Source organism: Podarcis muralis, chromosome 2, assembly GCF_964188315.1.
Source record: "Podarcis muralis chromosome 2, rPodMur119.hap1.1, whole genome shotgun sequence".
NCBI lineage: Eukaryota > Metazoa > Chordata > Lepidosauria > Squamata > Lacertidae > Podarcis > Podarcis muralis.
In genome coordinates this window covers 123,177,020-123,191,467 of record NC_135656.1, presented here as the reverse complement: position 1 = coordinate 123,191,467, position 14,448 = coordinate 123,177,020, and the positions used below count along the sequence as shown (strand labels likewise).

General features: G+C 43.9%; 2 protein-coding genes across 2 annotated transcripts in view; one reads left to right on the top strand and one right to left on the bottom strand.

Moving 5' to 3' along the window:
- The window catches only part of LOC114592604 (uncharacterized), a 134,542-nt gene that overhangs the window by 45,637 nt on the left and 74,457 nt on the right, over window positions 1-14,448 (top strand). The gene's annotated exons all lie outside the window — the stretch shown is intronic.
- LOC144327081 (vomeronasal type-2 receptor 26-like) lies at window positions 6,359-14,408 on the bottom strand. The gene is made up of 5 exons (XM_077925295.1): window positions 14,382-14,408; window positions 11,685-12,476; window positions 8,560-8,790; window positions 7,876-8,002; window positions 6,359-7,257 (listed from the first exon to the last, which is right to left on the bottom strand). Exons 1-5 carry the CDS (start codon window positions 14,406-14,408, stop codon window positions 6,359-6,361), a joined length of 2,076 nt encoding a protein of 691 aa, XP_077781421.1.

Here is a 14,448-nt window from a genome sequence, read left to right as displayed (position 1 = left end):
TGGCTCTCTAATATCCAAGTTGAAGCCTGACTGCGAAATTAAACCAATGTTGGTGGCTGTGGGACCTCAGAGGACAGGGCTTTTCACAATTCAGAGATAATCATTTGCACAGTGGATTTTGTCCTACTTTCTATAGAAAAGCTGCAACTCGGTGCTCACTCAGGAACATTTGCTCCCATTCTATTAAGAAGCTTTGTGGGAGGAGAAAGAGGGGAGGCTGAACATTCAGTTAGATGCTAGATAAACCACATCGTCACATAATATGTTATATCAAGCTGTTCAAAATGAGCCCTCTGGCTGGAGAACCCCAACGGGGCGCAGTTGTGTTCATGGGGCCCATCAAAGGGCAATTCAGAGCCAAAGTTGGGAGAGTTGACTAGAAGTTTGGGGTTGCCCGGTAGCAAGGAACATCAGGTGAAGGAGTGTAAAATCAAGCAGCGTATAGTTTCTTACTCAGAAATCCTCGTTAAGGGGGGGCTGGAGAAAATGTATGGTTTAATTCCAGCACCTTTTGGACATATGACGCCCCCAATGAGGTAGTCTCCTGGCCTGTAATAATTCCATGGGTCACTTTCATCCCTGATCAGATTCAATGGGCATTTTGCCTTCAGCATCCCACAAACTGCCTGGGGCATTGGCAGCAGCAGCAGGAGCAGCAATATCATTCTGAGTCTGCCTGCAACAGTGGCCTCCCTTCTGGCAGAAATAATTTTAGATATACAGATCGAGTCCTGCTATTGAAAGGTGCCAATAGTAAACCTCATCCACTTGTCCCTACCTGCTCCAAATATCAGTGGTAAAGGATATATTTCTGAAACCATTCCTCCTTCAGGTTTAGTGCAAGAACTTGCCTCGTTGCCCTTAATTATGGTGTTTTCAGCCATTGGGGAAATCCTTGGAGTTTTGGTAAGAAGAATGGTGTGAATCACTGTAATTTTAATAATTATAAGGAAGAAGAATCGCCCTGGTCCATCTGCTTGGGTGAAGGAAAATGTTCAGAACTGGAGAAAAACATGTTTTTTTGGAACTCACTTGGGCCAGAGAGGGAGGGCAGGTGGCCTTGACAAGCTTTCCATGAGAAACATCTTTGGAATTGCTAGGACCAAAATTTCCTCCCTTCCTTCCTATATACAAAGAATGCAAAGCAGTTGTCACACTGCAATTCATGTGGCTGCCAGTAGGTGGCCAGGTGAATGAGAAAGCAGAGCAGGTTCCCAGGCAAGCTGTTTCTTTTAAAAAAATTTTTTAATTAATTTTCTTTCAATAAAACAAACAACAATAAACAACAATAGCCTAAATTAGACAACATAAACTAGCCATTACAATTTTTCAATAATTACAACATCTTATTAATGTCCCTATTATCTACGCATGTTGACCTCCCTCCCTCCCGATTTCGGGCTTCTTGGTAAATCTTCCTTTTTTGCAGTTTCGTGGTTAATACAACACACGTCGTAAGATTTATGTGATACCTGCTGTGGTTTTGAGATTTCTGAAATTTCCTTCAATGTATGTTATAAATTTGTTCCAATCACTAATAAACTTTGTACCTTTTTGGAATCTAATTTTTTGTGTCATTTTTGCTAATTTGACATATTCAAATAGTTTTATTTGCCAATCTTTAACGGTTGGGATGTCCGGGTTCTTCCATTTTTGTGCTATTAATATTCTAGCAGCCACTGTCGCATATTGGAATAGTGTCTGATCTTCTTTTTTAATTTCGTCCCCAATTATTCCCAGTAGGAAGGCTTCCGTTTTTTAAGAGAAGGTATATTTGAGTATTTTTAAAAATTCATTATATATGAGTTCCCAAAACTTTTTAATTTCTTCACAAGCCCACCACATGTGGTAGAAATTCCCTTCTTTAATCTTACATTTCCAGCATATTTTATTTCCCACTTTATACATTTTTTCTAATTTCACTGGCAAGCTGTTTCAAGGAGTATGGCAGGTCCTTAATTTACATCAGGGAATCCATACAATATATTTGCCTAGAGTGTGGGAAGAGCATGCATAACCTAATGATGTCACCAGTGCTTTTTTCAAGAAAAATAGGTGCTGGAACTCACCATGAAGTTGTTACAGTAAGTCGCCAGACGACTCAGGGCAGCCATGAACAGATGCTGGTGCATCTGGTTCTGGTGCAAATCAATTAAATGCATCCCCACCTCCCTTGTTCTCTTAGATTCAGGCAGATGGTTGGGGCAGCTTGGAAGGGCCCTGTGTGCATGCAATGATAGAGGTCTGGCTGGTAAGCTTAAAGCCTACTGCTGCTAAACGGGAGGGAGAGTGAAGAAACTCGGCCCCAGATACACTGACCAGATGTCTGGAAGCTGTGGCTGGATGGTTACGTGGGAGCCGGTCGAAGTTAAATCCTTCGAAGACAGAGGTCCTCTGGCTGGGACGGAGCGATATGGGATTGAGGGGGCAACTCCCATCTCTTGCAGGGGTGCAATTAGTGCCAGCATCGTCCGTTAAGAGTTTGGGTGTAATCTTCGATACCTCCCTTTCCATGGAGGCACAGATTACAGCTATAACAAAGGTGGCATTTTTTCATCTCCGCCAAGCTAAGCAGTTGGCTCCTTATCTCTCTCCCCCTGACCTAGCCACTGTGATCCATGCGACGGTCACCTCCAGACTGGATTATTGTAACTCGCTCTATGTGGGGCTGCCCTTGAGACTGACCCAGAAACTCCAGCGGGTGCAGAATGCCGCGGCGAGACTCCTTATGGGGTCTTCGCTGCGAGATCATATCCATCCGGTACTATACCAGCTGCACTGGCTCCCGGTGGAGTACAGGATCAGGTTTAAGGTGCTGATTTTAACCTTTAAAGCCCTATACGGCCTAGGACCCTCGTACCTACGGGACCGCCTCTCCTGGTATGTCCCACAGAGAAATTTACGGTCTGCAAATAAAAACATCCTAAAGATCCCAGGCCACAGAGAGGTTAGGTTGGCCTCAACTAGAGCCAGGGCTTTCTCGGCCGCGGCTCCAATCTGGTGGAACGCTCTGTCACAAGAGACTAGGGCTCTGCAGGACCTGACATCCTTCCGCAGGGCCTGCAAGACAGAGCTGTTCCACCAGGCCTTTGGTCAGGGCGCAGCCTGACCCCCTCCTCTGGTAATCTGCACAAAATTTTGCTCGATGGTTGCCATTAATTTGATTTTAATTTGATTTAATTAATTTTATAATGAATGTTTTAGAATGTTGGACTATTTTGATTGTTGTTAGCTGCCCTGAGCCCAGCTTCGGCTGGGGAGGGTGGGATATAAATAAAATTTATTATTATTATTATTATTATTAATTGATCCCATCCTGTAGCTTGACTACTCATCGCTAGGAGAAGCTAGGAACTAGGTGGATTCACAGATATAATAAAAGCGTAGGCTCGTGCACTCTGGCCAGCTTCCGTTTTGAGTTTAAATGTTGTTTAGGCTTCTCAGAAGTATGTAAAGGCATGCCCACCTGAAAGGACTGAGGTGACTGGGAGCGGCCACCAAAACAATATAACACCGGTCCTGAAAGACCTACATTGGCTCCCAGTACATTTCCAAGCACAATTCAGAGTGTTGGTGCTGACCTTTAAATCCCTAAATGGCCTCGGCCCAGTATACCTGAAGGAGCATCTCCACCCCCATTGTTCTGCCTGGACACCAAGATCCAGCTCCGAGGGCCTTCTGGCAGTTCCCTCACTGTGAGGTTACAGGGAACCAGGTATAGGGCCTTCTCAGTGGTGGTGCCCACCCTGTGGAATGCCCTCCCATCAGATGTCAAGGAAATGAACAACTATCTGACTTTTAGAAGACATCTGAAGGCAGCACTGTTTAGGGAAGTTTTTAATGTTTGATGTTTTATTGTGTTTTTAATATTCTGTTGGGAGCTGCCCAGAGTGGCTGGGGAAATGGGTGGGGTATAAATAAATTATTATTACTACTATTATTATTATTATACCGGAACTGCGCTCTGCAGCGCTCCGGCTGGATAAAAGCCACTGGAAAGAAATCATACAAATGCTCACAGTGTAGAATGTGTTTCAGTCACAGCTCTAGCCTTAGTGAACATCCAAAAGTCCACACAAGAATCAAGCCATATATATTGTTATAAGTTTTGGGTGCCAGATTCTAACGTTTCTAAATGTTAGAAATTAATAAGTGCTTGAGTGCCAGATGTTGGATGTAGCAGTGTAAAAGCGCAGGTTAAATCAGTTTTTCCTGACTAGAAAATCCCCTGTGGAGAAGAACCAACATCTTTTTTTTTTTTTTTTAAATCATATTTATTAAGGTTTCCAAAAAATCCAAAACACAAAAAAGAAAAGAAAAGAAAAAAGCATTTTCATTTAAAACCTTGCTTTCATTAACATCTTTCCAGGACTTCCCCACCCCTCCCCCTCTTGTATTCCACTTCCATTAGATTAGTTCCACAAGTTCTTACCCCAAATTTAAAACTTATTATATATAACCCAGAATTCAATTTAATTTCATCTTATATAACCACTTTCCCTTTAAGTTCCACCCTCTTTCAACATTAAATTCCCCCCCCCCAAGGTCAACCCCAATTCCCTTCCACGAATTTCCCTTTTTAATACACACAGCAAAACAAAATAAAGAAATAAAAAAAAGATTCAAAATATAATTTTACACCCTTTGGATTCCAAATCTCCCTCCCCCCTTTCCCGGTTTCGATCCCCAATATCCATCAGTCTATCTGCTATCAGCCTGGAGACCTCACGTCCATGTCCAAATCTCTCTCAGCTCCACTTTGCCGGTTTTCTTAGAAATCTTTAGCTTCAAACACCCAATCTTAGAGAAGCTCCATCTCAAGAAAGTCCATTTTTCTTCCATCCAGACCTCTATATTTAAGAGTAAAACTCAAATTCTGTTTCTTAATCCTTTTAAGTCTGAATGTCCCAAATGCTCTAGCTTCCAGCTTAGTCCAATTCTTGTTTTCCTTTGTGTCCTCCCTGACAGGCCTTTGGCCTTCCTTGGTCTTTTACAATAATATGGCTCCTCCTTCATTCTCTTCCAAATCATCATAAATCCCTTGTTCTCATTCCTCACTTTTCTCAGGTTTCTTTTCCTGTTCCGCTACAAAAACATTCTAATTCAAAAACTTCTGGTTCCTCTACAGAGGCTATTATTTGTTCAGGAACAAAAACTTGCGTCAAGTCCCTTCCATTCTTCAATAGATATATCTATTGTCTCCTTTAGTGTAGAAACCTCTGTAGACAAAATAATGTTTCGCTTTTGCAGCTTTCCCAGGAGATAAAAAGTCCTGTTCACTTCCATGAGTATTTTTCCACTTACAGTCATTCTTGTAATGTCCCAAAACCCCTCTAGGGGGATTATGGTAACTTAGTTTCCTTCCAAATCAAACCCAAAAGTCAAGTTAACTTGTTATTCCTTGTTTTCAACAATTTATATCCAAATTGTAACAAATCTAACCAGCAAAGTCCTCATAGCAAAGTTCTCTTTTTATTCTCCAACTTTGACAGCTACTTTGACAGCTGTCAAAATCTCTATATCTCTTCACAGGCTCTCTCACGGATCACTCCCGGTTCCCGGGGGGGGGGGGGTGTTGCACTTTAACTCTCACAATCCACTCTTCTCCTCCAGCACAGTTACTTGTAATTTCCCATCGTGAAATTAATAACTTTTATCAATAAAAAAACCAGACTCTTCTGACCTTAGTTGTCAAATTCTTGCTTTAAATTGTCTACAATAGGGGGGAGACGGACTTCCTTTTTGCACCTCCCCCACTCGTACCGAATACAAAAATATTTTTTTCCCCTTTTAGGTCCGATTTCCAAATTACTCACGGGTTGTTATTTTTAGTCCAAATTTTCAGAAGAAGAAGTCAGCGCTCTCCGTCGAATGGCATGCGGCTTCGCTCGGCAGGGGAAGCAGAAGACTCACAGCACCGCGCCACCCCACGTCCCCCGCTCCACAGCCTTTAAAAAGGCTCCTTCGCGGGTCGGGGGGGCGCTAACGGTGCCCGCCGAGTCACCAGGTCCATGGGCATCCGCGCCCATGGTTTTTGAGGGTCCCCGCGTCGCCGGCGCGACGGGACCCAACCCCTGCCGAGCAGACTCCCTCCGGAGCTCGGAGGGAGTCCGCCATTCGGCGATGGCGCCAACCCAGAAGTCGAAGAACCAACATCTAGAACAAAAGAAGGCAACGGGGAATTAACAAAAAAGTTACTCTTTGCCAGACAGCGGAGGAGTGTGAGGCCGCTGATGAGCAGAGTCACAGGCTGGGTTTAGGATTTCAGTCCAGTAATATTCCATATTATTCCATAATGTTCAATATTCAATATTCCATAATATTCAATATTACTGGTGCTAAGAATCAAATATTATGTTTAGCTTATTGTTTTCAAGTGCTCCTTCATGTTCAGATCTGGCCTCAGTAAAATAATGTAGCACTTGGGGATGAAGATGCAGCCCAGGAGCCCAGCACTGGAGGCCAAGATGGAGAAAACCTGAACGGCTACCATGTATTTTCCCTTGGTGCTCAGGTAGGTGGGCACAAAGGACACCCAAACACTGCAGAAGACCAGCATGCTGAAGGTGATCAGCTTGGCTTCATTGAAGGCCCCAGGCAGCTTCCTGGCTAGGAAAGCCACCGTGAAGCAGATGGCCGCCAAGAAGCCCATGTAGCCAAGGGCACCATAGAACATGGCCACAGACCCTTCGTTGCATTGCAGGATGATCTCCCCAGGCTGGGAGTGCATGTCAGAGTCTGGGAATGGTGGTGAGATCCCCAGCCAGATCATGCAGATGACAACTTGGACACAGGAACAGGAAATGACAATGGAGTTGGCCAGACTCTTCCCCAGCCATCTCCTCACTGAGTTCCCTGGCTTGGTGGCCAGGAAGGCCAGCACCACAGTGATGGTTTTTGCCAAGAGGGAAGAGACAGCAACAGAGAAGATGATGCTGAAGGCTGTTTGACGGAGAAGGCAGGTTATTTTTCTTGGTTGTCCGATGAAGAGGAAGGAGGACAAAAATGAGAGAAGGAGGGAGATGATGAGGATGTTGGAGAGATCCCTGTTATTGGCTTTGACTATGGGAGTTTCCTTGTACTTAACAAAGATTCCAAACACAATGGCTGTGGTGAAGGATGAGAAGAGGGCAAAGGAAGCCAGGAGGCTCCCCAGAGATTCTTCATAGGACAGGAAGGTGACTACTTTGGGGACACATTGATCTCGCTCCTTGTTTGGATGCTGATCTTCTGGACATTTGGTGCATTCTTTGGTATCTGCATAGAGGAAAATAGACATCAGTATCCTAATATCAGGCATATGCCTACAGGAGTCTGAATGCTGCTGCAATTGTGGGAAAAGGTGGACATATGGGAGAGATCAAGAAGAACATTGTTTTCTTGAGCAGGAGAGAGACAAACGTTCTCAATCTATGGTGTCCTTCCGAAAAGAGGATCTTATGAAATATGTCTAGAAAAGCTGCGTCAGTGAGATATTACTGAACCATTTTTTAAAGAGGGAGGAGAACATTGGGCCACTGGGTCAGATCTGGCCCAGCTGGTTTCTCCATTTGGTGTATCCATTTATGTCAATTGTGTGGCGGGAAAGGCTGGGGATTTAACAATTGGGAACATATGCAAGGCAGACTGCAATCTGCTCAGCAGCTGATGTGTGGTGTATGTATGTATTGGTTAAGAAGTGGAAAGCTGTTTCCAACCACTGGAAACTGCCTTCCCCTACCAGTGCTGCTCTTTGAACCTCCAAAAACTAGAGAGGCATTCCATTCATGGTGCATTCCGTTCATGTGTCGCCATTACAAGCATCATGTTTGGACTGGCTCAAATATCTGCCCCATCCTCCCATCAAAGGCCCTTTCCTCTGAGATCCTCTCCTACCTTCCTGAGTAGAGATTGTCCCTTCTGAGCAGGGAGCACAATCATAGCAGCACACTGGTTTTCCTTCCTGAACCTTCTTGGCATATCCAGGGCGACAGCTCTCTGTGCATCTTGAGCGAGGCGTGTTCTGGGCATAAATAGAAGGAATATCAAGGGAAAAGTGATGTAACCGCAACGTAATTGAATAATTGAACTCATATGAACAGAAACAATAGCACAATTCCTCACACTGCTGCCTTGGCATCTGCTCTTTTGTTGCACAGTTGTGAAATATGGACAAAATATGTCACTAAATGGGCCACCCTGAGGTTAGCTGTTTTCATGCTGTCCTCTTGATTTACTGAAGAGATGGGGAATAACTTACTGTACTCCAGCCTTGCTCAACCATGTGCCTCTCAGATATTTTTGTCCAATGGTGGACTGGAGGGTGGGGTGGGAATTGTAGTCCAAAATATCTGGAGGACACCAAGTTAGGGAAAGCTGTTCTACGTTGCTTTGGAAAGTCTGCTATTACTGTGACAACTTATGCCTTCTTAAGAGCAGGCTCCATTAAATTGTATGGGATTTCATTCCAGGGAAGTATCTATAATATTGCCATCAAAGTCTCCTATGTACTATTGAAAAAGTGATTGGCGCTTAGCAGATATCATGGTTAATGAAATGACACATGTAATCTCCCCATACCTTGTTAAACGGCAAGGGCCATACAATTGCTTCTGGGTTAATGGTGAGCTTCAGTTTTGAGGGTGTCTGTCCCTCTATGCTCCCAATTTTCACTCTAGCCTTAGAGTTATTAGGAAACAGCACCCAGTTAATGATATCGAAGTCAACAGCCAATGCCCCATTCTCATCCAAGTACTGTCCATCAGTCGAAGTATTAGAAGACGGATGGACTTCTTTCAAGAATGAATGAAGCTAGAAAGACAAAGGAAACTCCAGTACTGAGAGAACATGCAACCATGTGTGATATTTCATCCCTGCTTACTCTGAATCCTAATCTCATCTGAATAAGGACTAGGGAATCTCATCTGTGATAGATTTTTAGGTCCCTGTATTCTTTTTCAGTCTTTGGGAGAGGGGGATTATCAAAGTCAGAATAATTACGTATATTGTTTAAGTTTTTGGGAAAATATGTAAAGAATGATTAAAGGAAGAACGCTAATGTCAGGGGCTCAGGAGCAGAGGCGCAGGGGAGAGAGGAAATGGAGAGCGAAGGGGAATCATAGAATCATAGAATCATAGAATCATAGAGTTGGAAGAGACCACAAGGGCCATCGAGTCCAACCCCCTGCCAAGCAGGAATCTGAGGGCAGCGGAGGGCAGAATGACAGTGACCCGAGAGATTCCATGAGCCTCTCCAGTGAATCAGAAGATTCCCAGAAGGGAGCGCCGATGGCCAGGGCAAGGGGGGTCCCAGGGGGGACACACCAGAACCAGGGGGCCAGCGGAGACTCCCAGAGCAGTAGCTGGAAATCAGGGCCAGCTTCCCCACTGGAGCGTAGTGGGGGGGAAGAGTCTCATAGGTCAGAGTCAGCCTCTCCTCCGGCAAGCAGCGACAGAAGCAGTATAACGGTCAGAAGGAAGGTGGCAGGCTGGGCGCGCGCGCCAAGTTCAAATGTACAGGCGCGCGGGACAGCAGAAAGCCCGGATTGGGAACCAGGTCCTAAAGCCCGCCGGAGGGAGGGGGAAGACTCAGGGGAGTCAGCGTCAGAAGAGTCCAGAAAGGGGAAAACCCCGGGGGGGCAGGCGGACCCAGAGGAAAAGGGAGCAGAGGAAGAGGTGGAGCAAGGCCAGGGTCTTAAACTGGTGTCTGGGGGGAGGAGACTCAGACGGAGCTTCGACGGTCTAGGGTTTCAGACGTAGGGCTGCGCGCCGCGGCTGTCAAACCGACAATGAACTTCAATAAAGACTTATGTATATAAAGAGGAACTGGCATTGGTCCTTTGTGAGCTGGGACCTGAGGCAGCTCTGACAGCTAAGTTCACAAAGAACAATAGTCACCTTCCTATTGCAGGGTCCTCTTTTTGTATATCAAAAAATCTCAAGGGAAACTGTGTAAAGATCACTAGTAAATGGGCATTAGTAGCCCTGGAAATCAATGATCATAAGGAAGCTCAGAGATGGAAAGTGCTGGTTGGAGACTCCTTCCATTTGTCACAGGGCTGTATCAGAAAAAAAGCAGTTTTGGAGTTGTGTGGTTAAAATTGTAAGACGGAAGCTTGCAAGCATATTGATTTCTAATGATCATCTAGAATGGTTGTGTTTGCATCACTGAAGTAATTCATGTTTTCTGAGTTAGATCTAGCCACAATCTACCGTTAACATTTTGTAAAAAGTCAGCCCTTATATTGATATTAGATTCTGATTCCACATGTGTTCACCTTTCAAAACTGCAATTATTCACAGCCTTTGTTTGTTTGTTTTTTTAAATTTCTGAGGAGCACATGGTTTGAAGCTGATGATAAGAGGATCACTGCTGAGTCAGATCATTATTCCAATTAGTTCTACACTGCTCTCTATGTTGTGCTACCTTTGGTGTCGCTCTGTGGGCTGCCCATGGTGCAGAATGCTGCCTGCAAATCGCTGGGCACAGTTCAATTGCTGGAGCACCTGGTTTCCATGCAGAAGGTCTCAAGTTCCATCCTTGACTGCAACTCTGTGGAGGGATGGGAAAGATTTCCTTCCAGACCCTACTGAGAACCACTGCCAGTCCACTGGGCAAGAGATTTTGGTTATAATACACAGTTTTCTTCATGAGAAAAGTTATGGAAAGAGGATTTGAAGTTTGTAGCCTGCTGTTCACTGAAAGAAATTTATATGAAAATGATGTACTGCTGGTATCTGACACCTAGTATAATTGCAAAAATGTATAGAACCTGCTCAAATTTGTGCTGGAAATGTAAAAGGAAAGAGGTACATTTTATCATATGTGGCGGTCATGTGGGGTGGTAAAAGCTTTCTGGGAAATGATATGTAATGAGTTGAAAAAAATGTTTAAGATAACCTTTGTTAAAAAAACCAGAGGCTTTTTTGTTAGGCATTATAGGTGCAGAAATACCAAAAGAAAACAAAAGACTGTTTATGTATGCAATAACAGCAGCAAGGATGCTTCTTGCCCAGAGATGGAAAGAAGAAGAAGCACTGACCAGAGAAGAGTGGCAGACCAAGCTGATGGAAGATGCAGAAATGGCAAGATAGACAGGAAAGATCAGAAATCAAGAAGACCAAGTATTTTGAAAAGACTGGAATAACCTTTTAACATATTTGAGAGATCACTGTAAACAGTTGAAATAATTGGCAGGAATACAAGGACATTTGTAATGTTAACATGGATTTTGGATACTATGATTACATAACAGATTGTTGTTGTTTAGTCGTTTAGTCATGTCCGACTCTTCATGACCCCATGGACTAGAGCATGCCAGGCACATAACAGATAGGTTACAGTAAAAGATGCAGGGATAAAATTTAGAATTGGAACCCATTGAGAAAAGGAAGAAGATCTCAAGGTTTGAAAGAACCCTTTTCCTTTCTAAGGTGTGAAAATGTTATGTTTACGGTGTAGAATTTTTATCACACACACACACACACACACACACACACACACACACACACGAGTACCACTGCAATGTAGAGGAAGCTAAGGTAGATAAACCAATGGTATGACTCCTATGTTTCTGCTGATAATTAGTGTAGACAATACGGAACTACATGGATTATTCCTCTGATTGGTATAAGGCTGCTTCCCATGTTCCTATCATGATGATTCCACAGCTGTGATAATGAACTGCAGTTTGAAAAGGACATACCTGCCATGGCTGTAGCCTTTGACGTTCCAACCTTCCTCCTCCTCCTACCATTGACATGCGCTGTGATCTGGATGAATATGCTGCATTTATAGCTTGAGCTACGGCTAGGATACTGAAGTAGTTGACATAGCTGTCTTGGCATAGGACTCTTTCAACCTCTTCCTGAGGTAGTACCGTCAGATTCTCCTTCTCCCTGCATTTTTCCCAACCCCTCACGGACAAGGGATGTTTTGAATATGAGCAATCAAACGCATTGTTCCAATGCTTTTCACTAGCAGAGGTTATTGGCTCACAGTATTTATTTCTCCCCCTTTTTTGGGTCTTCATTACAAAGGACAAGGAGCCATGGGCATACTGGAAGGATTTAGTTCCATACAACAAGATTGTGTCCTGAAGAGCTGTGGCTATCCAGACCTTCTGCCCAATTTTCACCCTTTCAAGTAAGGTTTGTACCTCTAGGATTATAAAAAGTCCATATTGAGAGTCTGTAGAGTAGACAAATACATTGACTTGTCCCCAAATGGCAGGTGGTTCATGGGGTATCCACAACCAAGTTTGTTGTACTACTCTTTGTGTGAAAGCAACACAAATTTCCCTTTTGATCATCAGAGGTGTCAAGGTACCCAGGAATCTTTCTCCATTGTCATTATCTGGAGCAAAGAGGCCGACCCACGTCCACCTGAAATACTGGAGGAGTTGGATAATCCCCAGGTATTGAGTTTCTAGGTTTGGGGCCATCCGGTAGACGAAAGGGGAATGGATTTTATCATGAAGAATGAAGCCGTAACTGAGCTGCTGAGGAAAGCAAAAGAGACTGATGCGCTGTTTTCCAGGGCCAAGATTGCATACTTCTATGTGAAAGATGATGACACATTTTATTAGGGCAAAATTATGTAATTTTGTAAGCAGTTTACAAAGGTGGAATACAAAAAAATCAAGATGGTAGAAGTATAAAGTCATACTTCAATTAATATGCCTTCTGAAATAATAATAAAAAACCCCTCAGTAGTTCCTGGAAAGGGGCCTGTCTGAGGTCAGCTGGAAGGGTATTCCCTAAAATCAGGATACAAGCTGAGCCTCTTTCCGTTATTCCCCCCAACAGGCTAAAAGGGATTATAAGGGATTAGGCAGTTCCACAGGCATCCTGGACCCAAATCTTTTACTTATTTAACTGCTCTAACATTTATACACTGCTTGATTGTAAAACAAACCCTCAGATTGGTTTGTGAAAGATAAAACAGTAAAATCAAGAAGAATTTGCAACCATACTTTAAAACAAAAATGCTTAAACAGATTAGTAGTATGTCAATTTTCTAAGCATCAGGGCAGGCTTGTCAAAGCATGAATATTCTTAGCACGTCCCAAAGAGAGTACAGTGAAGGTATCTGGTTGATCTCAATAGGCAGGCAGTTCCAGCAGCCAGTGCAGATCTCTGAACTCAGGTGCTATATGCTGACAAGGCCTCACTCCTGCCAGCAATCATGCTGCAGCATTGTGAACTAACCGCAGCTTCTGGATCAAGCGTGAGGGAAGCATCACATAGAGAGCATCACAGTAATCCAGTCTTGAAATGACCAACACATGAACTACCGTGGGCAAGGCTGTTCCAGTCCAGGAATGGCCATATCTGCAGAACCAGTCACAGTTGGTATAAGGCACTTGTAGCCACTGAAGCTGCCTGACCCTCCAGCGAGACAGGTGGATTCAGAAGCACTCCAAAACTGTAAACCTGCTCCTTCGGGGAGAACATAACCCTGCCCAGGTGTCAGGGACTGGGCAGATGAGGAGGAGCGGTGGAGACCGCTGCCCCAAGAAGCTTCCAGTCAGGAGGCAGATGAAGAGAGTATGGACCCAGGTCTGTGGTGGTGGCAGATGGGAAACATCCCAGAACAAGAGAAGAGCTGCAAAATAATGGATAGTGAAGAAGAACAGGAGCAAGGTGGCAGATGTACCAGCCCTGAACAGAGACAGGAATCAGATGCATTGGAAACAGTACAGCAGCCAGTTGACATGATGTCCCTTGAGAGTCAACAGCTCAATCTTTGAAGAAGTACATTCCATGGTCTCCGTGTATTTCTGTTTACTACTGATATAAGTACTGAAAAGAAGCTCTGTGTGTGTCTGGTTTCACTAGGCCAAGTGAGTTGTTTGAAGTCTTCATCATGACACCTGAGGGTAGGCAATTGACCAATTTCTTGGAAATGGGAGCTACTCACCAAAAGTGCCTCCATCTTGCTGGGATTCAAACTCTGCTTGTATTTCCTCATTTACTTCATCACTGTGCCCACACATCAAAAGCTGATGAGAAGATAACTAGAACCAGAATAAGCTCTGCCTTAAGTGACACTGTACAAACATCAGTTCATTCCCTGCTACTCGCATTCAGGAAAAAAATAGGATGTTCTCAGCACAATAAAATGGGGAAAAGGCTGAAAATAACACCCACCCACCCACCCATTCATTCATTTATTCATTCATAAATAAATAACATGGGGAAAGGGGCATAGCCCACTGGTAGAATATCAGTTTCACATGCAGCAGATCAATTTATTTAAGATAATATTTCTCTTCACTTCATGAAAAGCAGTGTTTCAATTAGGTGTATAAAGTAAGCAATACAATCAGTTGCGTTAAGGTAAGCATAACTTGTTCTTTTACGATGTTTCCAGGTGTACTTGACTTGAACCTAATTCTTACTTGTGGGATTTTGTAGGTGCCCAGCATGCTTGCAATGTGCGTGGAGACGTCAGATTCACCCCCTTCA